General features: G+C 50.6%; 1 protein-coding gene across 3 annotated transcripts in view; it reads right to left on the reverse strand.

Moving 5' to 3' along the window:
* The window catches only part of MTCL2 (microtubule crosslinking factor 2), a 67,698-nt gene that overhangs the window by 8,509 nt on the left and 32,317 nt on the right, over nucleotides 1–26,872 (reverse strand). The window contains exons 4-14 of one of the 3 annotated variants that reach the window (XM_045885727.3): nucleotides 22,426–22,488; nucleotides 20,580–21,767; nucleotides 19,271–19,411; nucleotides 16,414–16,539; nucleotides 15,231–15,461; nucleotides 10,514–10,618; nucleotides 9,404–9,571; nucleotides 7,656–7,889; nucleotides 6,528–6,599; nucleotides 5,191–5,261; nucleotides 2,472–3,822 (exon numbers count right to left, since the gene is read on the reverse strand). In XM_045885727.3, coding sequence (XP_045741683.2) covers nucleotides 2,472–3,822; nucleotides 5,191–5,261; nucleotides 6,528–6,599; nucleotides 7,656–7,889; nucleotides 9,404–9,571; nucleotides 10,514–10,618; nucleotides 15,231–15,461; nucleotides 16,414–16,539; nucleotides 19,271–19,411; nucleotides 20,580–21,767; nucleotides 22,426–22,488 — 3,750 coding nt within the window. The remainder of the gene's footprint in view (nucleotides 1–2,471; nucleotides 3,823–5,190; nucleotides 5,262–6,527; nucleotides 6,600–7,655; nucleotides 7,890–9,403; nucleotides 9,572–10,513; nucleotides 10,619–15,230; nucleotides 15,462–16,413; nucleotides 16,540–19,270; nucleotides 19,412–20,579; nucleotides 21,768–22,425; nucleotides 22,489–26,872) is intronic. The other 2 variants (XM_054510088.2, XM_064573136.1) reach the window with 2 other exon arrangements.

Here is a 26,872-nt window from a genome sequence, read left to right on the forward strand (position 1 = left end):
ATAAGAAGGACTTCTTCCTGCCTGATGGCCTTAGGACTGGAACTACATTAGCTACATATGCTGTCCTGGAATGACATCACTGGCTCTCCTGGTTCTCAGGTTTTTGAGCTCAGACTGGAGCAGACTGGAGCAGCTCTCCTGGGTCTCCAGCTTGCTACCTTACCCTGTAGATCTTAGGACATGTCAGCCTCTGTAATTGTGGAAGCCAATCCCTTATAATAAATCTGTTTCTCTCTATAAAAACACATGTATACAGACACACAGACACACACATACATATAGCCTACTAGTTAAAAAAATTTTTTTTGAGTATAGCCACAGGACTCAAACTCACAACCCTGAGACCAAGAGTCCCATGCTCCACTGACTGAGCCAGGCAGGTGCCCCATCAAACTGTCTTTCAAAAGAGTTTGCCCAATTTCTACAGCCTCTAGTAATATGTGGTTAGTGTTGTTTTTAAGATATTTATTTATTTGAGAGAGACAGTGCATATGAAAAAGAGCATGAGGCGGGGGGGGAGGGCAAAGGGAGAGGGAGGAGCAGGCTCCCCGCTTATCAGGATGTCTAACATGGGGCTCGATCCCAGGACCCCAGGATCACAAGCTGAACCGAAGGCAGATGCTTAACTGACTAAACCACCCAGGCACCCCTGTGGTTAATGTTTTATTTCTCTATACTCTCAACCAGCTGTCTATACTTAAAAAAACTTCCAGTTTAATGTACATACTGAACGTATCATGAAAATACATCTTGCTGAATTCTCATAGACTAAATACACCCACTGTATTAGGGTTATCTAGAGAAACAGAACCAACGGGCTGTGTGTGTGTGTGTCTGTGTATGTATGTGTGTAGAGATGAAAATCAAGAGGGAGGCAAACCATAAGGGACGCTGAACTCCAGGAAACAAACTGAGGGTTGCTGGAGGGGAGGTGGGGGGGAGATGGGGTAATCAGGTGATGGGCATTAAGGAGGGCACCTGATGTAATGAGCACTGGGTGTTGTAACAACTGATGAATCACTAAATTCTACCTCTGAAGCTAATAAAAAAATTTCTTTTAAGCTTTAAAAAAAAACAATTTGGCAATATTTATCAAATACCTTTAAAATTTTTATATTCTGTTAGCCTATAATCCCATTTCTGCAACTTAAACCTAAGGAAATAATCCAAAATGTGGACAAATATTTTTGCACCAAGATGTCCACCACATCATTATGCCTGATAGAGAAAATCTAGAAACCACCTAAACATACAATACATACAAATGGGTCAGTCCTAGCCCACGCCACCTCTCTGCACCCCCACCTATGACCTTTACTGAGTGCACCACAGGCCACATGATACCACCCCTGACCACAGCTGATCAGACCATGGGGGTACACTGGACTCAAGGTAGACCAATCACAGTTTCTTCTTTCTTCTAGGAATGTGGAATTGGGACAGAGGGATCTGAGTCAGTCTCTCTTAGGTACTTGAATTAGAAGCTATTATAAAAGCAGAGCTGGGACCATTCACGCAAATGCAGCAGAGAGAGAGGAAGAAAGCAGACATCAGAGAAAACAAAGCCCAAGGGAAACGATAGGGAGACAGAGAAGTCTGAGACCTTCAGGTCCTTGCATTTGGGATCCATAAGATACTCCACCATTTCCCTTTCTGGAAAACTAACTTATATGCATTCTTTCACTAACATGCAAATAATCCTTAACCAAATCCGAAACTGATTGATATCAGGAGTGGGGTGTACAGCAAAAGATTCTTGGAGAAAATGGAAGCGCTTAGGCACAGAGTTTTGGGAGGGGGGCAGGGGTGTGCTGGAAAATGTTTAATAACTAGTTTTCCAGGAATGAGGGGAGAAGCCCTGATTTGGAGCATTTGTCAATTTTCATGGTGTAAATCCTCCCACTGTGGCCACTCTCAAGGTGCCAAGGTGTTTTACTGAACACAGAGATGCACACGATTAGCTCTCATCGACTCCAGCACACCAATGCAGGAGAGCAGTGAGGACACCTCTTCCCTGGAGGGGATGCCAGCAATCTCTGGTGTGTGGTGGAAAAGCAGCTGGTTAAGCCTCACTCACTCACCTCTTGGTATTCAGACCCTGTGTCCATCAGGCTGTTGTTCCAGGTCTGGGGTCTTCTAACCCCCGTTGTATCTATCTATCTATCTATCTATCTATCTATCTATCTATCTACCTACCTACCTACCTACCTACCTACCTACCTACCTATCTATCTATCTACTTTTAAGTGGGCTCTATGCCCAACATGGGGCTTGCACTCATGACCTTGAGACCAAGAGTCACATGCTCTACCGACTGAGCCAGCCAGGCGCCCCCCCAAACCCCTATTCCAGACCAGCAAAAGGACTTTTTGAAACAGAACCATGTTCCTGAATTTGAAAGCCAAGAGAGTTTGGACCTTATAAGTCAACCTCCCCTACCCCAAGAAGAAGAGTAGACCCCACCCACCTACCTCGTTGGGAAGGGCTGTGGCTCCATCTCCCTCCCGGGGGACACCATCCTTCCCCACCTGGGGGAGCACCGAGAGTCTGGCCTCCTCGCTGCCGCCTGACTTGGCTGCCTTCTTGTTCAGGATCCTGGCCATGCCCTCTGGCTGATGGTAGCTGGCAGGGGAGAGGGGCTCCGGCTTCTTGGTGCTCTCCTCCCCTGCCGCAGAGGTGGGGCTTGGCGCCCGGCCACACACATTACGGAAGAACTCCTGCACGATGCCATACTTTGGAGGCTCGGGCTTGGCCCGGGCCTCGGACATGCCCAGTTTCCAGACAGACTCTGTGCTCCCCGAGTGCTCCACCACACTGAAGAGGCTGGACAGCCCATCGTTGATGTTCCTCAACACGGGGCTATCCCGTGTGGTGGTGGACCGGGCCCAGGCCGAGCCGTTCTGCTTGCCCTGGTGCAGGTTCCAGAGGCTGCGGTCCTTGGCGCTGTCCAGCTTGGACACTGATCGCCTCTGGAGCTTCGGCGAGCCGTACTTGGGGGAGCAGCACGGCCGCTCGATGCGCGAGTGCACCTTGTCCAGGGAGGAGGAGATCTGCTTGCTGCGCACGGACACGAGCGAGGAGCTGCGGGGTGACCAGCTCTTGCTGTGGAGACTGCTGCGGGGGGGGTCGGTCTGCAGGCCCACGCTGACAGTGCGGATGGTCTGCGTGCCCACGCTGGTCAGGCCCACCGTCTGGCTGGACGCGCTCTTCACTTTCCTCTCCAGTGAGCCCGAGCGCATGGCCTGGCGCACGCAGTTGGTGATCTCCTTCATGTCGTCGCTCATGTTGCCAGACATCTCAAAGTCGTGCAGGGCCGCTGGGAAGCCAGGCCCTGGCGCCGACGGGCTGCCCCCCGAGCCTGCGTCCAAGCGCTGCCGTGAGAAGTTGCAGAGCCACCGGCTGTAGGAGCTCTCGGCCAGCCCGTCGGCCTCAGCCGACTCTTTGGGCTTGGCCGTGGTGAAGAGGAAGCCGGGCTCGATGATGATCTTGCCCTCCCTGTCGTGGACCACGGGGACGCCCAGGCGCCGGGCCACCGGGGGGCTGTAGTACACACGGATGCCCGTCTTGTCGGGGGCCGTGTAGCTGCGCTGCATCTGCCTCCCCGCCGGCTCCTGGCAGCCCAGGGTGCCCAGGCGGTTGCAGTCCCGCGGCGAGAGCCCTGGCTGCTCCTGGGCATCCTTCTCCGGGTCCACCGGCTGGGTGCCCACAAAGGCAAAGGCAGGGTTGTTGGGCAGCTTCTTACCGCGGGCCGCGTCCCCGGCAAGGTAGGGGGAACAGTCAAGCAAACTTTCAAACTCAGACATGGAGGAAACAGATTTGGTCCTGGGAGGAGCGGAGGAGGGAAGAGCAGTGTTAGTGGGAGAAAACAGAGAGGGGGCAGGCGCTCTGGTCTTCCTCCCTGGCCCACACACTGCACAAGAGCTGGGACCACGCCCGTCCTGCTCGCCTCTCGTGGAAGATGCTGTTGGTGCCCTCCCCCATCCCGCCTCGGCACCTCTGCACCTACGTACCCAACACAGCACACTGCACACCTGCTATTCTCTGCCTAAGCTTTCTTGTGACTGCAAGACACACTTGGCCTCCACGCAGAGGAAGCGACAAATATCACAGAGTTTGGGCCCTAGACACAGACCTCAACAAACAATGGGCGGATCTGGTGGCTCAATACCCAGCCTCCTTGATCCTTGGGTGGGAGAACTCTGCGTGGCACGTTCCACTCGGGCTCCCAGAGTTCCTCAGTGAAACTGAGCTTCGGTTGTCCACAGAATGACGACATCCCCCTTTACTGGCTGCCTTCCCTTCCTCGGGTCACTTCCAGTGTTTCCCAAATCCCTTCCCAAATAAACCATTTGCACTCAGATCCTTGTCTCAAGATCTTTGAGACAAGTTCTCGAATCCTGTGTTTGCTTTTGGGGGAACCCAAATAAGGTGTCACTAAATCTCTGCCACAGACCTGGCACATGTTGCCTGATGACCAAAAGTGCCAGGCGGACGTAAGTACATCTCAGAGCCAGACCATTCGACCCTCTGGTAACTCTAGTAGACAGCTCCTATTATCCCCACTAGAGAGAGATATCAAGTATCAGCCAAGGTCACACTCCTGGAAATGGCAGAGCGGGAGTTCAAACCCCGCCCTCTGACTCCAGAGCCCACCCTCCTACCCTGGCCCTCCTGGCCTGAGGTTGCTCTCATGGCTCTGATGGGCTTCTGTCACCCTCATTCTATTCATGGGTTTCCTGACAGTGGAGACATGGCCCCGACAGCCCCGGGGTCTCCCTGGCCATAGCGCAGGGCCGGGCCCAGAGTAAGCTGCTCAGTAATCCCAGGAACGGAAACCCAGCCTGCATTCCCCTAACTCCAGATGCAGGGAGAAGGAACCCCAAGAGGAGCTGAACAGTTTCTTTCAAAGCGAGGATATACGGAGCCCCGGGTTTTCATGCATGTCCACAATCAAACAAACAAGAAAAATCACGGGCTGCAGTTCTCACTGTCCCAAGCTTCCCGGCTCCTGAGGGGCTTTGGCTCCATAGAAACCATATCCCAGGGCTCTCCCTGCTCTGCTGAGGTGCCATGGTGGGCACGTGGGGCGAGGAAAAGAGGACAGGCAAAGGGGTGGAGCAGGGAGAGGTGCCTGAAGGGCGAGGCAGGGGAGGGGCTGCCGGGCAGGGCAGGGGGAGGGGATGCTAGCACCTTTTTAAGGCGGTGCCCCCAAGGTCAGCTTCAGAAACCGCCTCCTTGTCGAGAATCTTCTCATTCCGTGTCTGTCAAGAAAGAGAGGCAGGAAGGGTGAGTTCTGGCCACCAGCGTACCGAGGGAAGGGGACAGGAGGAGGTCAGCGCAAGAGCTGACCCGGGATCCCACGCCTGAGTCTCCTCTTACAGAGCAGGAGTGAGGTCAGCACTGATCTGGAATGCCTGTTGGTGGGCGCCTGGGTGGCTCAGTTGGTTAAGCGACTGCCTTCAGCTCAGGTCATGATCCCGGGGTCCTGGGATCGAGTCCCGCATCAGGCTCCCTGCTCTGCGGGGAGCCTGCTTCTCCCTCTCCCACTCCCCCTGCTTGTGTTCCCTCTCTTGCCGTGTCTCTCTCTGTCAAATAAATAAATAAAATCTTAAAAAAAAAAAAAAATGGAACGCCTGTTGGTCAGTTTCTGGCTATAGTGGGTCTCACACTCCTTCTGTGGGTATGTGATCCAGGCCTGGCCAATCAGAGCTCCGAGAGAGAACCCCAAGGAAAGAGTCTTTTTAGAAGTTATTCTGAATGTGGCCGCAGCAGCAAAGCAGACGGTGGCCACGGTTCAGATGGCGGTGACAGCAGTGACCTCAAGGTTCCTGCTCAGGGCTGGTCTCCCCCTGGATCCAGAGCAGGTCCCCTGGGACTTGCACCCGTTTTTCCGAACCTGCATCACCAGCCCTCTTGCGCCCCGATTAAATCCTCTCCTGCCTCAGTTCCTCCCAGTGAGTGTTTGTGGCTTGCAACTACACCTCCTAACACACCACTTCCTCGGGCTGTCCTGAGCAAAGAGCTGTTACGGCCACTGTTTGGTCACTGAGAACGCTGCTATGTGGACAAGGCCCCTGAGGCTTAGGAGCAAATTTTACCAAAGTGACCTAACTGGTCTCCAAAGAGAGGGCGGGCTAAAGCAGAGAATGGGATTCTCATTTTACTGCGGAGGCAACCGGAGCCCAGAGAGGGAGAGAGTGACTCGCTCAAGACCACACAGCTATTCAGCGGCCTCGCTTTGCAGAAAGGCACGGCTGAAACCAAGAGATAGCAAGCACCTGGCCAAGAGCACCGAGACAGCCGCCTCTCTCCCGGGTGTGGGAGGACGGAGCTGACAGATGGCTCCTCATAAGTCCCCAACCATCGGCTGCAACGATGGGGTAGAGGTCCCAGGACTGAGGAGCCCAGAATGCAAGGGGGCAACCTGTGGGACAGAGTTAGCCTCCTCTCCGTCACATCCCCAAGTGAGGGACTTGGCAGTGCAGCCAGGAGCCAAGAGAACACGAATGGCCTGCTACCCCGCTCACCTCTTTCCAGCTATTGTCCTGCTTCTCCAGGTCTGAGTGCTTCAGGATCCAGGGTTCAGCGGCCTTCTGCAGCTGCGCAAGGGTAAAGAGGATAGTCAGTGGCAGGCGAGGCTGGCGAGGCTGATGAGCGGGGCCTCGCTGTGTGCAGGGTCAGTCCCCAGGCTCTGCTCGTAGCTCGAACGACCCAGTCATGGACGAGGAACCAGCTTCCCAGTGGGCAGCAGCCCCGAGCCACCAAAAGATGGATTTGGAAAATGACCATGAAAGCAACCACTTACAGGCATCCTTATAGATGCCCTTCTGTCTGCTCCAGTAATGGCTGTCACTACTGTCCTACTTCATGCTGCAAATCCTGGACCGGCTAGGTCGGCTAAGCAGCATCCCTAGTGTGGGGGACCCACATTAGGAATGAGGCCAGCCCCTATACTCTGTCCTGAACAGCTCTCTATGAAAGAGGCAAATCAGTATAAACAATATGTATCTCACGATTACATTAAATCAGTATAAACAATATGTATCTCACGATTACATTATTGATTAGAAAAAAACCGATCTCTGTGAATATAAATTTAAGTAGCAAGAAAAGGAAGGAATGGGTTGGAGTATGCTTTTGCAATATTTGGGTCTTATATAAAGATGAAGTCCTGAGTTATGTAATTAAAATAAAAAGTAAAACAAAGGAAAAGAGTCAAAGAGTGGCGCATAGAAGCTTGGTAAGGAGCACCTGGGTACATGATGTGAACTCTAGTAGGGTGTAATGGTCAGTGACGGTTTTTTCCTATCCCCCCTCTTTTGGTCAGAGGACTCTAATTTCCCCAAATTTTCAGGGTTCAGTAGGCTCTAGGGGTAGGCACATGACTTAACAACTGGCCAATAAGCCTCGTGGAAAAGGAAAACTCTATTGCCTTTGGTAAGCCGGGAAGGTCTGAGCACAAAACTAACAGTGACCATATCCGAGGCTTGCTTATGAATAAAGCACAAAGGAAAGCAAGCCTGAGAGACTGGCAGAGAGACAGACCTAGCACCTAGTACGGTCTCTGAGCACCTTGATCCAGCTATAACTGAAGGCGATCCCAGCCCCAGACTTCTCCCACAGTGAGTCCCCCTGGTGGCTGGAGCAGGCCTCACCTGGCTCAGGCGGTTCTGCAGCTCCTTCACCTGCTGCTCCACCTGCTGCTTCTCACCCTGAAGCCGCTCCACCAGCTGCAGCTTCTCCTGGCTCCAGTTGCGCTCACTGATCTGCAGCTGCCGCGTCAGCTCCATGACGGCGCTGTAGGACTCAGCCAGCAGGTGCTGCTGCTCCTCACGCTCCCGCTGCAGGGCTGCCCGCTCCCCAGCCCCCTTGCCAGCCTTCAGCTCCATCTGCAGCACAAGGAAGAGCAAACTGGGTGGCTGGCACCAGGAGACCCTTCCTCTCTGGCCCCCTGGCCGCCCTTCCCTCTCAGGCACCCGTAGGGGGTGGCGGGGGGAGAGCTCTGCTCTGAAGACCCCTCACCTGCTCACTACCCCATGCAGAACTAAGCCCTCCTCACAGCCAGGCCTTGCTCAAGCATTATCTCAGCATCCTTGTGAAATCTCAGCAAGACAGCTACCTTTTACGATATTTTGCAGAGGAGAAAGAGGTTCGAAGAAGTTACGTTATTTGTCCCAGGTCACGCAGCTACAAAATGGCAGAGTTTCCTAGTTGTTGCTTCTCATATTTTATCAACTCTCCCAAGTGGTCTGGGTTTATGGTTGGGGGGTACGCACCCACAGTCACATAATGAATGTGTGAATCAGTCCAGTATGACGACCTTCACGCCACCGAGCCTCGGGGTGGCAGGACGTAAACACGCAGCCTCAAGCATCAGTGTGCCCCAGATCCCCCAGGCTGTGGTCTGGTATATTAGCCCCCACAGGGGCTGGTCAGCCTCCCAGTGGGTAGGGCACCTGGAATGTCTGGGTTTGGGGAGCAGCAGGAACAGTCAGAGGAAAAGAGGGTGACAGGGAAGCCAGAAGTCTGTGAGCACTGGGCAGAAGGTTGGGTTCGCGGTAATGAGAAGCCAGGAGGGGCAGAGGTTTGGGGAGCAAAAGTCAGATCTGCTACTTACTAGCTGGGTGACCTTGGGAAAGAAACCTAACCCTTCTGTGCTGGTTTTGTTACTTGTCCAGCAGTGACCATCAGTGTACACATCCCCACGGGGCCCGTGATGCCCAGGAAGGCAGCCTACAGCAAGGGCAGACCTGGAGGAAGCTGGGACCTGGAGAGTCGGGGCAGGTGGGGTTGGTGGTGATGGTCAGGGCATCCTCTCTGAGTGGGAGGAAACCCACCCTCTCACTTTTCACACCAGAGGAGGGCAGCAACTTGCCTCTGGGCACACAGCAGAGACCACAGCTCCAGGGCTCCTGGTTAGGCTCCTGTGGTCACACTGGGTTGTGGGGAGGGGAGTTTCCCAGTTTGTGTGGAAGGAGTAAAACAAAGCCAGGGAGCAAGGGACAAAGGGGATCCTTATGGGCGGGGGGAGCGAATGAGGAGAGCAGGCAGCAGAAGCCTGGCTATGCGCGTGAAGGATGTCACCAGGTGCAGACAGGCATTTAAGCATCTGGCTTCACCCCTGAACCCAGAGTGCAGCAGATGTGCCAGTGATGTCCTGTGCCCATCTGCCTTCACTTTCCTTCCTTGGCCCAGTGACTCCCAGTCCCCAGTGTTTGTGGTACCCTTGCTGTGTGCCTCAAGGTAAATCTCTTGCCCTCTCTGGGTCAAAAGAGGAGGTAAAGGGGTTCCTATGCTTCTTAGGAGCATGGCTTGGGCATCATGCTCCCAGATCTGACAGCTATGAGGGCTTAGATGAGGGAGGCACAAGGGGGGAAATGTCTCTGACAGGTAGGGGCCTCACCTGGGCAGTATGGCTCTTCAACTCTGCCCGCTCCGTCTCCCAGGTGGCCTTGGCCTTGGCAAACTGCTGCTGGAGCTCGGTCAGACCACGGCGTTCATCCCGAAGCAGCCAGCACAGCTCCTTCAGCGTCACCTTCATGTCGGCCAGTGTCTTGATATACTCGTTGGGCTGCAGATGGGGGCAAGGCCTGGGTCAGGAGCTTTGGGGGGGCGGGGAAGGGGAGCTGGGCTGGGAGCACTCACCCAGAGTCCAGCCTGGGACTCTACCCAGTCTCGAGCAAACCCCATGACCCCCAGGTCATCTCACCCAGCCAAACCCGGGCCTGGCCACCTCCTAGGTTGACATGTGCCCCAGCCTCACATGAACAAAAAAACCCTGAGGTCACAGCAATTATTATTCAGCCTAAATGTGAGATGGGCCCTGGCTTCTTCAAGCTTCTGCAGACTCTAGGCCCTGGGTCTTTGTCCTTGCCCAAGATGTGCCTCTCTGACGCACTGTGGGCCACATGGGGAATCCCAACTATGCGGCCTCCCTGACTGCCTGACTCAGTCCCCATCTTCTCTCCTTGGCCCATGACCTGTTTCCCACCTACCCAAGCTCACTGTGTATGACCCTGGGAGCCTGTCCCCATTGCTCTCTCTGCCCCATGGCTTGATTTGGGGGTCAGACCACAAGGCCTCTCTTCATACGACCCCAACTTGATGTCCTTACCCCCACTATGTACATCCCAAGCCACAGCCAATCCCAGAATACCCTGCCACACCTCTGCACACACGGTTCTCTAGGTCCAAAGGGCCTTTTCCCCACTCTCTATTATGCAACCTCCCATTCATCTTTCGAAACCCACCACCCTTACCTCTTCTCTGTGACACTGTCCCCTACACTCCAATTAACTGCTCTTCTGCATGTGACCACGCAGTCCCTCAGCTGTCACTGCCCCTGGATAACTTCTGAACCCCACAGCACTCAGCATCTGGGGCCAGTAACCAGGTAATGACCCTCTGCAGCTCCAGTGCCCCATGCAAAACAGGTCAGGGAAGGTGGCAGAAAGTGATCACTAAACAGAGGAAGCACGGGCAGGACAGGACTGGGAAGGGGCTGGGAACGCACCGTGTTTTGGGTCCAGCTGTCCCCTGCACAGGTCTTGTTATCTGAATGCTGGGCATTTAATTCCTCTTCCTCCATTAGCAGGTACAGCTCCTTCATGCTATTTACCTATTTTTAAAAAGCCACTTTCAACGGGGGCCAGAAGGGTGTCATGCTTGGGAGTCTGACCATCAGGAGAGGGGATTCAGGCTAGCGGCCCAGATGGAAAGGGTACAACACAGCCAGGCAGGAAGAAAGAATGGGTTTGATGGTCCAGGATGGATCAAAGGCACTCTAGTTGGACACTGATTTCCCTTTTAACTTTGGCTCCTGGGCACCATCAAGGCCTAGGAGTACAGCTGGAAAGGCAGGCCCTTCTGTCCTCCCATACAACCTCTTCTGCCCCAAGGGCCATGAGGCATCCTGGAGAGCTACTCAGAAATAACCATGTTGACAGGCTGGGTCCACAGGTAGACCCTGTGGGTGGAATAAAAGGGCCATGGGCACCCCCATAATTATAGAAAAGGCAACCAAAGGTTGGGGTGGACAGAGAGAACCTTCCTAGGAGGGGCTTTGCTGCTGATGGATTCTGCTTAGAAGTCCAGAGCCAGCCAAGGAAACCAGGGTACTAGTTCAGGCTGGGAATGAAGCAGAAGGAAGCTAGCTTCTGACTGGGGCACTGATTCATCATTCACTCAACAAAGAGTTACTGAAAACCTACCATGCACCAGGCCCTGTGTCTGGAGCTGGAGATACACCAGTGAGCAAGACAGACAAAAACCCTTGTCCCCTTTAACTTCCATTCCAGTAGCAGGAAGACAAACAAATAAGTGAAATGTAATGAAATGGCATTAAATGTCTAGAATGTCACACAGTGAAGAGCCCCGGGGAGTAAGAGCAAGCCAAGGAGCTGGGGTGTGCTGCGTGTGGGTAGTCAAGGAGGGCCTCCCTGCAGGTTGAGAATTCTGGGGAAAGGGCACAGCAAATGCCAAGGTCCTGAGGTGGGAACATGTCTGTGTGAGGGAAGCAGGAGAGCCAGGGAGAAAGTGAGAGAGGTACGGGGAACAAGGCTGGTCGCCCAGGCCCAGGACTTGTAGGGACTTCGGCTTCTGCTCTGGGTGAAATGGGAGCCAGGAGGGACGCCCACCTGACGTGAGGTTTCACGAGATCACTGCAGCTGCTGAGCTTATTGGGCAGCAACAGAACCCCCCGTCACAAAACTCCGGGGGATGCCATCCATGTGCAATACATGCCGCCTGGGGTACCTCCTCATACCCTTCTGAATGCAAGATGCTTGGTGGAAAGGTGCAAGAGCAGAGCAGGGAGGCCAGGTAAGAAACCTGCAGTGAAAATCCAAGCAAGAAGGGACGGTGGCTCAGCCGGGAAGGAGCGCAGAGCAGCTGGGTCAGCCTCTAGACAGAGTCTGGATAGAGTCCCAAGGTGCAAGAAAGGCCATTTAAGCCATGTACCTGGACAAGCTCCCCAAGGGAGCAGGTGGAGTTACGGGAGAGACGTAGCCCAAGGGCTGAGCCTTGAGGACTCTGACGTTAAAAGAGGGCAGGGAGAAAAGGAGGGTCCAGTCAAGGAGGCCGAGAAAGAGCAACCAGTGAGGTGGACGGAAACCCGAGAGAGTGTGATGTTCTAGAAACCAAATGAAGAAGGTTTTCTAATGTCAACACGGGCACCGAGGCTGGGAAGTATGGGGTGGGGGGCGGAGGGCATGCAGGGCAGGGCCTGCCTGAATAAACATCCCAATTCTGGCTCTGGTCACGAGTGTCTGAACATACAGACTATGGTTGTCTGTAGACACAGGTGCGCGATTCTTTCTCCAAAATCCTTGGGGCCAGGTGTGCTCGGAATTGAGGATGCACAGGGATTTAGAAAGACAATGTGGTACCCACACTGTATGTTGTACCACTGCCCCAGCAGGGCCTGGTGAACACCCTCTGCTCTACCACGCTCATGATTCCCCTACAAACATAGGAATATTAACAGGAAATGGGATAAATAAAGGTTCTGCTGCCCAATGAATGTCAGGCCAATCTTTTCCAACTGAGTTAGATACAACCAAACACAGCTCTCAGAGCTTCTGGATTTCAGAACTGAGGCAGGGAATCAAAGATCTTTATCTGCAGTAGAATGGGAATAATAGCTATCTACATTTCATAGCATATTTGTAAAGATGAAATGCAGTAATTCACCTGAAGTATTTAAAACAGTATCTAGAACACCATATTCAATGCCTGAGGGTTGTTTTTTTTTTATCATTCACATGTATAGTAGCATTTCACACATAAAATTCTGCAGGGATGGACACATATTCTTTGAGAGTATGAATGTATACCAAGCTTACTTTATTTATTATTTTTTTTGGCAGCAAAGCAAGGTTTATTGAGCGATAGCAAAGCGATAGTACAAACCTCCCAAGGAGGGAGGGGACCCGAGGCGGTTGCCCCCAAGTTTATTATTTATACAGCTTTATGTATGTGCATATATCATGTTAATATACACATATATATCTATTTTGACAATATATGTGGTTATGTTTATATCTTTTTTAAAAAGATTTCATTTTATTTTTTTTTAAGATTTTATTTATTTATTTGACAAAAAGAGACACAGCGAGAGAGGGAACACAAGCAGGGGGAGTGGGAGAGGGAGAAGCAGGCTTCCCGCGGAGCAGGAAGCCCGACGCGGGCCTCGATGCCAGGAACCTAGGATCACGACCTGAGCCGAAGGTAGATGCTTAACGACTGAGCCACCCAGGCGCCCCTAAAGATTTTATTTATTTGAGAGAGAGAGAGAGCATGAGCGGGGATGGGGAGGGGCAGAGGGAGAGGGACAAGCAGACTCCCCAATGAGCAGGGAGCCTGACATGGGGCTCAATCCCAGGACCCCGAGATCGTGACCTGAGCCGAAGGCAGACACTTAACCAACTGAGCCAGGCACCCTGGTTATGTTTATATCTTATTAATTATGTCTATTTCAGTAAATGTATTTCTATTAATTATAGGCACATATATTATTTAAATTTCTATGCTTACTTTTTTTTTCTTCCAAATTAAGTTTCTGTTTCTGTTACTCCAGTACATGGAAACAGCTAGAAAGATTTATACCAAATATGGAGAATTTGTCTGAGACAAACTGACTTAAAATATAGGCTATGTGGCCTCCAATTCACTTTGGAGGGTGTAGGGGAACATCCAACTTAGCAGCCACAACTGGGCTTCAGGTAAAATCAAAATAGTGGTTAAAAAGAAACAAATCAATATGGTGGTTCCCCAAAATATTAAAAATAAAACTACCATATGAACCAGCAATCCCACTTCTGGGTACATATCCAAAGGAAATGAAATCTGGATTTCAAGGAGCTATCTGCAGGCCCATGTTCGTTGCACCATTATTCACGATAGCCAAGATATGGAAATGACATAAGTGTTCACAAATGAATGGATAAAGAAAATGTGTATATATACAATGGAATATTATTCAGCCATAAAGAAGAAGAAAATTCTGCCAGTTTTGACAACATGGATGGTTGTGAAATAAGTGAAATAGCCAGATACAGAAAGACAAATACTGCAAGATCTCACTTACATGTGGAATGGAAAAAAAGCCAAACTCATACAAGCAGGGAGCAGAACAGTGGTTGCCACGGGCAGGGAAGCGGGGGTGGGGGGTGGGGGTGGGGAGATGCTGGTCAAAGGGTACAAAGTTTCAGTTATGCAGGATGAATAAGTTCTGGAGATCTATGTACAGCATGGTGACTACAGTTAGCAATACTGTATTGTATACTTCAAATTTGCTAAGAGAGTAGATCTTAAGTATTCTCACTATAAAAAAAAAAAAAAAGGAGGGGTGCCTGGGTGGCTCTGTCGGTTAAGGGTCTGACACTTGATTTCCAGTGTGGAGCCTATTTAAATTAATTAATTAGTTAATTAAAATAAAATAGGTATATTCATAAGTCAAAAATAAACAGCAATTAAAAATATGTCCTGGGTTGTTCCCGATATGGGCCACCAAAAAGCAACAATGACTACTTTTATATGTAAAACGTGGATGGATCTCAAAAAATTATATTAAGCAAAAGAAGCCAGACACAAAAGACTACATGCACTTACATGAAGTTCTAGAATAGGCAAAATTAATCCATGGTATAAGAAATCAGAACAGTGCTGACAGCTGGGGTGGGCATATTGACTAGAACAGCAGGGATCCTTTGGGGGCACTGGAAATGTGCTCTGTTGTGAGCTGGGCAGGGACTATACAGATGTACATGACAAAACTTCATCAGCTGTACATGTAAGATGTGTGCACTTTACTCTATGCAATGTATACCTTAAAAGAACAAAAAAGAATATGTACTATATTGGCATGTAATGCAATAGTACAAAACTAGATTATTAAATTTACCTAGATACTGTTGCCTGCTGAGGACTCTGAGGTTCATTAAAAAGGGAAATGAACAAATATTAGAGAGGTGTTAAAGACCTATCAGCTCTCTTTGGGGAGGGACCAAGTCTGCCTTCATCACAGTATCCCCAGCGCCTGCCACAGCGTCCAGTAAAGAGCTGGTTCTCAATAAGCTGATGTTGAATGAGTGAATGAATGAGGATGGAAGCCTGCAAGCTGATGGCTTGGAGATGAGCCTCAGGGCTGTGTCAATGCCACTTGGGTGTCCCTCTAGTCCAATCTTCCCCACCCCACCCCTGCCCTAGTCCCAGCCCCAGGGGAGCCATACCTCAAGGAAGTCATCCCCCTCGCTGGGCAAAATCTTGCCCTGCCGCCAACGCTTGAGGAACCACCTGAGCTTCATGAAGAGCAGCAGGAAGTTGTGCTTGAACTGCTGGGACTCCTGCACCAGCATGTTCTTCTCCTGGCTCCAGAATTTCTGCTCCAGCCTCCGCTGGAGGCTCAGACTCTGCAGCTCAAACTCCCGCCTCAGGAGCGCCCTCTGCTGGTCCTCCTTCAGCTGGGAGGGGGACAAGAGTGTGAGCACCCCCAGCTGTCTTCCCAGCACTACCTTTTCCAGTTCCAGGCCTCAGATAAAGACAGAGACGAAAGCTCGGGAGGTGCCTCTTGGTGATCCCTGCCAGGGACTCTACCAATATCAGCTCATTCTGTTGAGATAAACTCCAGGGAAGAGAAATTCATAAAAGGAACAACAATCACAGTTATGGATCATTGAGAAGTGGGATTTGAACCCGGCTCTGCCTCATTATAAAAACCATGACATCACATAATGAGCACATACTGGCTGCCAAAGTTTCACGGGAACTCTCACATCTGATAAGGAACCTGGGAGGGTGAACAATGACGGTAGGAACGGGTGACCCATGTCAAGGGCAAAGGGCACACGAGGAGAGAGAAGATGCAAATCCCGAGGAAGGAATGCAATGTCATGACTGAGAGAGCAGAGACTGGGATTAGAATCTCGCCCTGAAGGTGCAACCTGGGCCACCTGCTTCGGCTCCCTGGGCATCAGTCTTCCCATCTTTAAAATGGGGACACCTCAGGGGAAATCCTGAGGACTAAAGGACATAATGTGTGAAAAGAACATTGCACAGCCCTGACATACAGTAAGGGCTTAATACATGCTTTCTATTAGCAGGACTACCAGCCTGGATTAGCAGCCAGACCTCTGGCCTTTCTGTACAGGTTTTCACCTGTATAGTTGGGAAAAGGAGGCCCAGAGAGGAGACAGGATTGGCCTGAGGTCACACAGGCAGTCAATGACAAGCCCAGGATTCCACCCCAGTAGAGCTAATGCACCATCAAGTATAGCTAGGGCCAGAAGACTCAAGTTTCCCGATACCCTTGCCTTCTGAAGACCCGTGGAGCCCTAAGGTTTCTGCCTTCCTTTCAGGGAAGAGAAGTTGGAGCCGGTGCAGGGGGGTGGGGGTGGGGCACCAGGCATCACCCACCTGGACCATTTTCTGGTTGAAGTTTTCGGCCTCCTCCTTCCGTAGCTGCCGCTCCTGGGAGAGCTGCTCTTGCAGGCCCCGGAGGCTGTCGTGGGCCTCGGCCAGCACCAACTGCAGCTCTTTGATCTGGGATAGGGATGAGGGACACAGAGGGAGAGAGCGGGGGGGGGGAGAGGGGGGATAGAGCTGTGGTCAGAAGATGAGAGTTAACTGGGGTCCAAGCTGTCCCTGGAATACAAATGAGGCACAGTGGCTGACCCTACTTCAGGGGGTTGTCATGACAAACAAAACAGTGCACATCAAATTTAGCTATTATTATAATTTCACCTTGGTAATTTCTCTCTTTGAAATGCATTTGAAGAAAATAACATACTGAGAAAGCTGAGCTTGATTCACAAAGATGTTTGTTGTCTCATTGTTTATAATTACAAAAATTTAGAAACAACTTGGATAAATAAAGGGATTAATAGATGTGGTTGGGCACCTGGGTGGCTCAGTTGGTTAAGCGACTGCCTTCGGCTCAGGTCATGATCCTGGAGTCCCAGGATCGAGTCCCGCATCGGGCTCCCTGCTTAGCAGGGAGTCTGCTTCTCCCTCTGACCCTCCCCCCTCTCATGCTCTCTCTATCTCATTCTCTCTCTCAAATAAATAAATAAAAATCTTAAAAAAAAACAAAAATAGATGTGGTTAACAGGTCTATACATACATAAAAGTCCATTCAACTGTACACTTAAGGATAGTGTCCTTTATTGCACGTATATTATTATGTTATACTTCAATAAAAAATTAGAAAAGATATATACCTCAATAGAAAAACAGAAGGGACATGGACACACACACTTAAATGTGAACAGTGGTTAACTGACAAGCTCGTGATCTTGACTTCCTTCTTTATATCTTTATGCAATGCTGCTTAGGGATTTTGCTGTAGTTATTTGTTGCTTATGAGGTCTACATAATAAAATCTTAAGAAAAAGACAGTAAAACTCTATATGCATTGAGGGGAAATTGTGTTTATAAGTATTTGTAGCTAAACAGGGAAAACTAATGTATTCTGTTAGAAGTCAGGATGACGACTGGACGGGGACCAGAAGGGAGGCGTCAAGGACAGGTCAGGCTCTGCTTGTTAATGTGCTCGCTGATTACATAGGAGTGTTCAGTTTGTAAAAGTCATTTGATCTGTCCACTTACAAGTGCTTTTCTATGCATGTTATACTTCAATTTAAATTTTTTTTAAGTATTTCTAGTAACAGAGGGAAATGTTTATGCTGTCATGTTAAGCAGGAAAAAAAAAAAAAAAGAAATGTCATCTGCCACTCCTACATCAAACCTTCCCAGGCACAGCAAGATGTCCCTCTGTGAAAAAAAAAAACCATTTATTATCTAGCCAATAACATGGAAACTTGGCAATGGAAGGCATTCTGACTTAAGGTATATCTTGTATGCCTATTTTATATTAAAGATCCTTTCAGGGCTGGATACTCCCAGCTACCTCTGGTGTTCTCCTTGGACTCGGTGCCTAACACAGAGTCTGGCAAATTATAACTGCTCAGTAAAGAATGGCTGAATGAAATAATAATTGAGGGGCGCCTGGGTGGCTCAGTCGTTAAGCGTCTGCCTTCGGCTCAGGTCATGATCCCAGGGTCCTGGGATCGAGCCCCGCATCGGGCTCCCTGCTCAGCGGGAAGCCTGCTTCTCCCTCTTCCACTCCCCCTGCTTGTATTCCCTCTCTCGCTGTGTCTCTCTCTGTCAAATAAATAAATAAAATCTTAAAAAAAAAAAAAAAAAAGAAATAATAATTGAATGCATGCAGGTGAGCTGGCCTATCTCCTTTTCTCAGAAAATGAGAACTAAATACTTCATGTTGTGGTTTTTTTTTTTTTTTCCCTTTTTGCCATGGCTGCTAGGAAGCTCAGTCCACTTAAGAGAGTTTGAGCCATCAGCTTCCAGGGAGCTTCTTCCCCTGGGCACTTGCAGACTGGGCTTCCTGGAACCACAAAATTGCCTTCCCATGGATATTCAGAAGAAAAGGCTGCTTAGGTTGGGGCACACACAAGGTTCTCGTGGCTCAGGAGCCTCAAAGAGGCTCCATCCCATCCACAGGAGACTTTTCCTACTTCAGGTTCGTTAGGAAGTGCTGGTAGAGACTCAAAAGGCTTGGGAGGGGCTCAGAACCACCAGGAATTCTCAAGGACCAGGGAATCCTTGAAATTCTACAGCCTCTATCCACTTGAATCCTCCCATGTTACAAATGGGGAAGGTGCAGCTGGAGAATGGGAACATGCCTAAGGCCACAAAGCCACACTGGTGGGTCCCCTGAGGCCCTGAGATTTGTCATCTTCCTCCTCCTCCTCACCCAACAGGGACCAGGCTTTAATAAGGCTTTTCATGCATTTAATCCTTTCAACAGCCCTCTGAGGGATCACCTTTATTGTAAAGGTGAGAAAATGGAGATCAGAGAGGTCAAGTGACTTGTCTACAATCTCACAGCCAGTATATAGCAGTTCCACAATTTGAACCCAATCAGCCTGACTGTAAAGATTGCTGTGCTCCTGCTAAAGAAATGAGTGGTTTCATTAAATGACATAAATTATTAAATTCCCAGTGAAATTTAGTATAGTAAAACAAAATCCATTTCTTCAAGTGAGTTTATAAGCTTCCTTTTATCAGGCCAAGAGAAGGGCCCAAACTTCCTTGTCTCCCTTTTAGTCCTCGTTGCCAGGAAGCATGGAACCAAATGGAATACTCAAAACCCACATCATCACCAGCTAAGCTTCTCCACGGATCGCCCAGCCTCTGGGAGGCCCCAGCCATTCTCCTCCTGCCCTCCCCCTCGCTCGATCAGGCCTAGGCCCACCTCAGAGGCGTAGGAATCATTGTCTTCGGCTCGGTAAGGCCTGAAGTTCCGGCCGGGGTCAGGCTTGGAGTCCAAGTCACCACTGCGGAAGGGCTCTCGTATCCTGGGCTCCCATTCCGGCAGATCCCTGAAGTCAGGCGGCTGTACCCAGAGGCACAGGCAGAAGAGACCAAAGGTAACTATGGGGAGGGGCCCAGGGGGTGCCAGAAGCAGCCCCCACCCTAGGCCCTGAGCTCTAAAAGAGGCTCTGACCACCCACTTGAGGGCTGGGGCCTCAGTGGATTCATCTCTGCAGCCCAGACCTAGGCCTACAACTACTCAGTGAGTGTCTGTCGAAAGGATGAATGAGTAGCTAGGTGGTGAGTGACAACCCTGATCCTGTGTATGTCTGTCTTGTGCACAAACCTTCTGAGCCAGGCTCAATGGTCCTACCACATGTATGGCCCCAGCTCATTCCTACCTCAAGAAGAACCAAGGGGGAGACTTAACATGGGGGGGAGGGGTGTCTGCCTGCTTAGAAAAGCAAGATCAAGCCAGATCAGCAGGGCACAGAAATTACGGCACAACTACACTGTGTAGTTGTCGAAAAGAAAGAGCGAAATCTCTGTACAGACATGGGAAGACCCCTCCCATTGTTCTCCGGATGAAGATGCTCCCTGCAACCCAGCCACCCTCCTTCCCTTTGTCCTCGGGCACGCCATGCTCCTTCCAGCTATGATGCCTTCTCATGGGCTATTCCCTCTGCTTACAACACTCTTTCCCTGTTAATCTACCCTTCTGATCTCAGCTCAGATCAGAGGCCTTCCTTGACCCAGAGACGAGGTCAAGTTGCTTGTTCACAGAACCAAGTGCCCTTCCCTGAGAGCTCTCATATCCGTTTGTCATTCAGTGTCATTCAGTGGCCTGATATTTTGATTAACATCTTTCTTCCCCGGAGGGCAGGAATCAGGTCTGGTTTTGCTCCAGCACCAAGCACAAAAAGCATACAAACAATACATACAGCAGTGTTAAGCGCATGAACCACTACACGTTACACAAGAAAAATCAGTTGTGTGGTAACAGCAGGTATCACATAAAACAAGCTGGGTGAAAAACAAGTTCACGAGAGGCTATGTAGAGAAAGACTTCAAAGGGCATGCTGTGATGATGACATGGTCATGTTCTGGGTGGTGATGACACCATCGTGCTCCCCTCGGGAAAACTCACTCAGCTGTACACTCGTGGGCTGTGTGCTTCTCTGTCCTATGTGTGATTTGGTGAAAAGTTTCTAACAAGAAAAGTAACAGGGCCCGTGACTGGGACATCTTACCTGGAAGTCTGAGCCAAGGTCTTTGGCCAAAAGAATCTCCTTGGAGGGCCCCTGGGAGCCCAAGGCAGGCAGCGCGGGGAAGGGCTCTGGCTGCTCCTTGGCAGAGCTCCCGACCACGGCGTCCGCCTTCCGCGTGAAGGCATTGAGCTCCTGCTGGAGCATGCTCAGCCGCACCAGGATGGCATGGATGAGCTTGGTGTCCCTGGGACCCTCGCTGTTGTCAGGGGCCTCAAGCAGCCGAAAGTCAGCACACTCGTTGTCCAGGTACAGGCGGAGGCCGGCCGAGAAGCCGTTGGCGTCGGCTACCAGGACATCGATGGCCTTGCTGACCAGGGCGGCCTGCTCCCTCAGCCCAGGCAGCGCCTCGGCCTCCCTGGCTCTGCAGAGCCGGGCAGCGTGGGGGCCGTGGGCCTCGCCAAGAGCCGCGGGCACACACTGGGCAGAGTCCCCGGCCTCGGCGTCCGTCTCCAGCATGGGCCGCGTGCTCTGGCAGGAGGCAAGATCACAGCGCTGGAGGTTGGAGAGCAGCACCCGGTTCTCGTACTGCAGCTTCTTGACCTTGCCGCTGAGCTCGCCGATCTGCAGCTTGGCGGCTGTCAGCTCCTCCTGCGAGGGCTCGCTGAGCACGGAGCAGCTGTCCTCCGACAGCGTCACGTCCAGCTCGTGCTCCGAGCGGTACTTGGCCAGCTCGGTGAGCAGCAGCTTGTTCTGCTCCTCCAGCTCTGCCGAGGAGCGCCGGAGCAGCTCGGCCTCCTCCTCCACAAACTGCAGGTGTCGCCGCAGCTCCGCCAGGCTTTCCCCGCACTCGCCGCCCCCCAGCGCCGAGAAGGCCAGGCGCGCCTCCGCGCCGCCGCCGCCTCCGCCGCCGCCGTGATCCTTCATGTCATCCATCTCCGCCCGCAGGCCTCGGTTTTCCACCTCCAGCTCCACGATGCGGCGGCTCAGCAGGTTGGCTTCCTCCTCCACCAGCTTCAGGTGCACCTTCAGCTCGGTCTCCCGGGAGTGGGGCGCATCGGCCAGCTCCTCGGCGGACAGGGCGCTGTCCAGATCGCCGTAGAGCGAGCGGTACTTGAGCAGCTCCTCTTTCATGCTGTCGTTCTCCTTGGCGAGCTTGGTGAGCTTCTTGCACATGAGGGCTGACTCCTCCTTTGCAAAGTGCAGCTGGCACTTCAGGTCCGCGCTGTCCTCCTGCAGCCCAACGGGCACGGGGACAGACAGGACCCACGAGGGTTAGCCACGCGAGGCTCAGTACCAGCCGCTGCATTTTGGGGAGCACTAATTACGTGCTGGGGGACACAGGAATGAGCCGGACAAGGGCCTGACTCTTGAGGAGCAGGGGAAGCAGAGAGGGAGACCTCCTTGACATTGCAGCAAAGATGGAGCACCGCACAGCCTGGGGAATCCTGGAGGGCTTCCTGGAGTAGGCGACATCCTGCCAGGCAACTGTCGCTGCCACTACTGCTACCCTTACTACTAGAGTTTCCTCATCTGTAAAATGGGGCAATAACACTCCCTTCCTTATGGAGCCACGGGGAGGATTCAATGAGATAATGAAGGAAAAGGGCCAGGCACACTGACAATCCAGGACCACGAGAAGCTAACTGTACTCTATGACTGACCTGCGCTACATCTGTATATAGCACTTTATCCATCTGCCAGTGTGAGAACCATGGGCTCAGGGCATTGTTTTGGGAAGTGAAATGAGCATTGAAGCCAAGAAAATGAAAAAGAGGAGGGCGGGGTTGAAGCTGGGGAGGGGTGGGCTTCCCAGGCCACTTGGGAGTTAGGCCTGGCCCTTCAGATTCCAAACTTGCCTGTGGGGGCTGTGGGGGCTGCCAGGAAATACCTGCACCGAAGTCTTCTTGTCTGTCTTCCCCAGGGAGCGGGTTCCTCTTTTCTTCAAGGAATGCTAGAAATTAAAAAACAAAAACACACAAAACTGAAAGCTCATAGGGCTGATGGGCATCAAAGAATAGTCAAGGTGCCTGGGCTTCCACCAAGGGCCTCCTCCTTGCCCAGCCTAGCCCAGCCACGTCCAGGCTTTGACCAACACCAACACCCGAGCCAGAGGGGTCCTCAAGAACACCCAGTGGGCCAGAAGCACATGAGGACTCTGATCACACCTGCCAGGGATCCCCCCCACCTCCCACCCCTATGTTATGATCCAGTTGGCCTGGGCCAAGACCCAGAAATCTGGGTTTCTCTTCTGTGTCTTGCATTCATTCACCAAGGATTTCCTGAGTACCTATTATGTGCCAGGTGGGGCTAGGCATAGAGGACACAGTGGTGACCAAGCCAGACAGGGTACCGGGGGAGGATGCTGTGGTGCTCCACCCATATCCCCGCCTCCTCAGAACTAGGGGACTTGTTCCCCCAACTAAGACCTAAATGATCCCACTGGCTGAGGGCAGCCCCCTCATTCAAGGTCATATGCCCTCCCTAGGGGGAGCCCACATGCAATGACTGGTCCATGGCCTCCTGCCTCAACTCAGAACAACTCTAAACAGCCGTCCCAGCTCCAGAGCTCCCCATGGGATGGGCTGAGGCCATTGGTGTGAATGCTCTGAGGCTCCTTGGTGGCATTATCCCCAAGGGGACTCTTCCATAAGCAGGCAAATCTCCATTTCAGGGGGAATCCTGTCCTCATGGACTTTAATTCGGAATGTATACTAATAAACAAAATGCAAATGGGTAAAACATCACAATTACACAGGAGGGACTGCTCGATTTTTCACAATTTAAATGGTAAGTTTTCATGTAAAACAATGCTATCATAATCATAATTCAAAAATCCAGAACTGATACGGAAAGAAACTGATTTTTTTTTTTTAGAAATTGATACTTTTAATTGGATAAGCAAATTCTACACAGGAAAAAAGTACCCTAAGAAAGTAGAATTATAAATGATGCTGGGAAAAAAATTTGCAATTTATTGCACTGACAAAGGGTTAATATCCTAAATACATAAAGAGCTTCATAAAACAGAAAACAAAAAGGCCAACAAACCTATATTAAAATGTGCTAGAGATATGAAAACTGTTCACAGGAAAAGAAAGGCAAATGGTTTGTAACCATAGGAAGATTTCAACCCTATTCAAGGAGAAATGCAAATTAAAACTACACCCAGATACCATTTCTCACCTATCTGATTGGCAAAAATCCAAACATCTGACAATACATTCTACTGGTGAAGCTATGGAGAAGGCGGAAAAGTCCTATACAACTGGGAAGAAAGCAAAATGGCACAAGCCCTATGGAGGGGAACTTGAGGAAATGTTACAATAATTTTTACTAAAGTTTCTTGATGTTTAAAAAAGTCATTCAGGGCGTGCCTGGGTGGCTCAGTTGGTTAAGAGACAGACTCTTGATTTCAGCTCAGGTCATGATCTCAAGGTCATGGGATCGAGCTCCCCCCCCATCCCCCACAACACGCTCAGCGGGGAGTATGCTTGAGATTCTCTCCCTCTCCCTCTGCCCCTGTGCTCTAATAAATAAATAAAATCTTTAAAAAAACCTTTCAAAGATTTTATTTATTTATTTGACAGAGAGAGTGGCAGTCAGAGGGAGAGTGAGAAGCAGTCTCCCCACTGAGCAGGGAGTCCGACGTGGGGATTGATCCCAGGACCCTGGGATCGTGACCTGAGCTGAAGGCAGACGCTTAACCGACTGAGCCACTCAGGCACCCCTTATATTTTTTTTTAAATAAATTTTAAAAGTCATTCAGTTAGGGGCGCCTGGGTGGCTCAGTCAGTTAAACGTCTGCCTTCAGCTCAGGTCGTGATCCCAGAGTCCTGGGATCGAGCCCCACGTCGGGCTTCCTGCTCAGCGGGGAGTCTGCTTCTCCCTCTCCCTCTGCCTGCCGCTCTGCCTACTTGTGCTCACTCTCTCTGTGTCAAATAAATAAATAAAATCTTTAAAAAAAAAGAAAAAAAATATAAGTCATTCAGTTAGATGCATGAGTCTATTGAACACTCCTTCCCATGAGACGGATGATTTATTAGTGTATAAAACCACACTTAGGTTGCCTTTGACTTTTCAAGTTCAACAAGTATTTTTTGAGAATGCTCCCAGGTGTTTGAATACATCCTTCCCTAGCCCCCCACCTCTCACACCCATCCCTGAAGGTAAGAACCACTGACCTAATCCAAGCCCCCACCTCGCTGAAGGTGGGGGAGAAAGGTCCCACAGCAAATCCATAGCTGACCTGGGGCCAGTTCTTGACCAAGCTCTTGATATAGTTCCCAAGACTTGGGAAGGAAAAAATGTGCCTTCCTTGATGAGGGCCAGAGTGGAGGGAGCACAGTGGTTCTCAACCCCGGGCGCACATCAGAATTAGCTGGGGGAAGTTAAACAAAAAAATGCTGATCCTCCAGGTCCCAGAGATTCTGCTATAACTGGTCCAGGGTGGGTCCCAGGCATCGGTATTTTTAAACAGCTTCCCAGGTTGATTCTATTGCGCAGCCCAGGCTGGAACCAGAGAGCCAGGGAAATGAACTCCAGCTGGGGTCTGAAGTGTATCTTGGAGCCCAATCAAATCCTAAAGAGACCTTTTGAAATTCAAATGAGGCAGGAAGACAGAGGCTGATATTTCAGATGCTGGGTGCCAAGAGCGAAGAGCCAGTATTTGAGAAGGGCTGATCTGGGATCTTTCAAAATTGAGGAGGAGAAGGTAGGAAATGGGGTGATGCCACAAAACAGGTTCCCCCCACAAACAGCCCCTCCCACAAATGGCGCCTGGGAAGGGGTTGCTCAGAGGGACACATGGGCATGGAGTGAGTGGTGAGGTGGGGGCTCTGGGGACAGCTGGTCAGGCTTGCAGATCCAGGGCTGGCTTAGCACAAGCTGAGGGGTAAGGGTGGCCTCAGCTGGGAGCTGAACTCTGGCAACCCCACAACACTGAGTTTATGATCCTGGGCGAACCCCTTCCTCTCCCTACAAAACTGAGCCGCTTCAGGTGACCACAGACTCTTCAAGCACTGCAGACTCCCTGGAGGGAGGAAATGGGGTGACAGGGGGCCAGCGCACTAGGAGGTCCCAGCCACCACATATAAAGGAATGAAATCATATAAAGACTTTTTACAAAGGACGGAGGGGAGTGAGATTTCCGGACATGGTGAAGTCTCTAAGACATCTTGGTAAGGAAAAGAAGGAACTCGCGCAACAAAACCCACAACCCAAATGTCCACCAACTGATAAATGGACAAACAAAATGTGGTATATCCACACGAGGGAATATCGCTCAGCCACCGAAGAAAATGAAGTACTCATACTTGATACCACATGTATCTTGAAAATGTTCATGCTAAGTGAAAGAAGCCAGTCACAAAAGGCCACACAATGTAGGATACCATTTACATAAAATGTCCATAATAGGCAAATCCATAATGGCAGAAAGTAGATTAGTGGTTGCCCAGGGGCTGGGCAAGGCCGCGGAGTGGCTGGGGAGTGACTGTTGATGGGCTTGGGGTTTCTTGTTGGGGCGATGAAAATGTTCTGGACCGAGAAAGTGGTGAAGGTTGTACAACTCTGAATATTCTACAAAATCACTGAACTGTATACTTTAGAAAGACAAACTTTATCGCATGTGAATTATATCTCAATAAAGCTGTTATTAAAAAAAAAACCCTAGAGCATGTTACCATTGTTATAGAAATAAGGGGTGTGCGTGGGTATGTGGGTGTGTGGGTGTGGGTGTGTGTGTGTGCATGCACACAGGCTGGGGAAGGTCTGAAGAATATATTATCAGGCTGTTCACAATGGGAATACAGCAAACTTACACTTGGCCTACTTCTTCCCCCACATTTTTGGGGGGTGGGGTGGGACATAGTTCTCCAGCTTTTCCTTTAAAATTTTTTTCATTACAAAATTTTCTAAAAATTAATATACAAAAATATATTCTCACTATAAATCTACACCACGCTGACAAATCAGAAGCGCCCCCCCCCCCCCCCCCACCGCCAGCCATTCTCCTCCCCACCCTGAGTGTGACCACAGCTGACAGCCAGCTGGAGCTCCTTCTCAACCTTTGGCTCTGTGTTTAAAATACTGAAATAGATGGGGCTCTTTTAGACTTTCTTTCCTTCCTATGTTTACTTGACTCTATGATCTTTGATTTTTATAATAAGCACCTTAGGCAGAAGAAAACCGCAAACATCCAGCATTTTTAAAAAGTCTGTGTTCATGCTACATTATTCTACATGTTACAGAAACCATGGATACAATACAATCCCATCTTCATTTCTAAAAATACATAGAGAAATACACATTGTGTGAACATAGAGAAAAGCCTAAAA

This window comes from Mirounga angustirostris, unplaced genomic scaffold (genome assembly GCF_029215605.1).
Source record: "Mirounga angustirostris isolate CCGP_5_RB_7025 unplaced genomic scaffold, mMirAng1.0.hap1 SCAF_10, whole genome shotgun sequence".
Lineage (NCBI taxonomy): Eukaryota > Metazoa > Chordata > Mammalia > Carnivora > Phocidae > Mirounga > Mirounga angustirostris.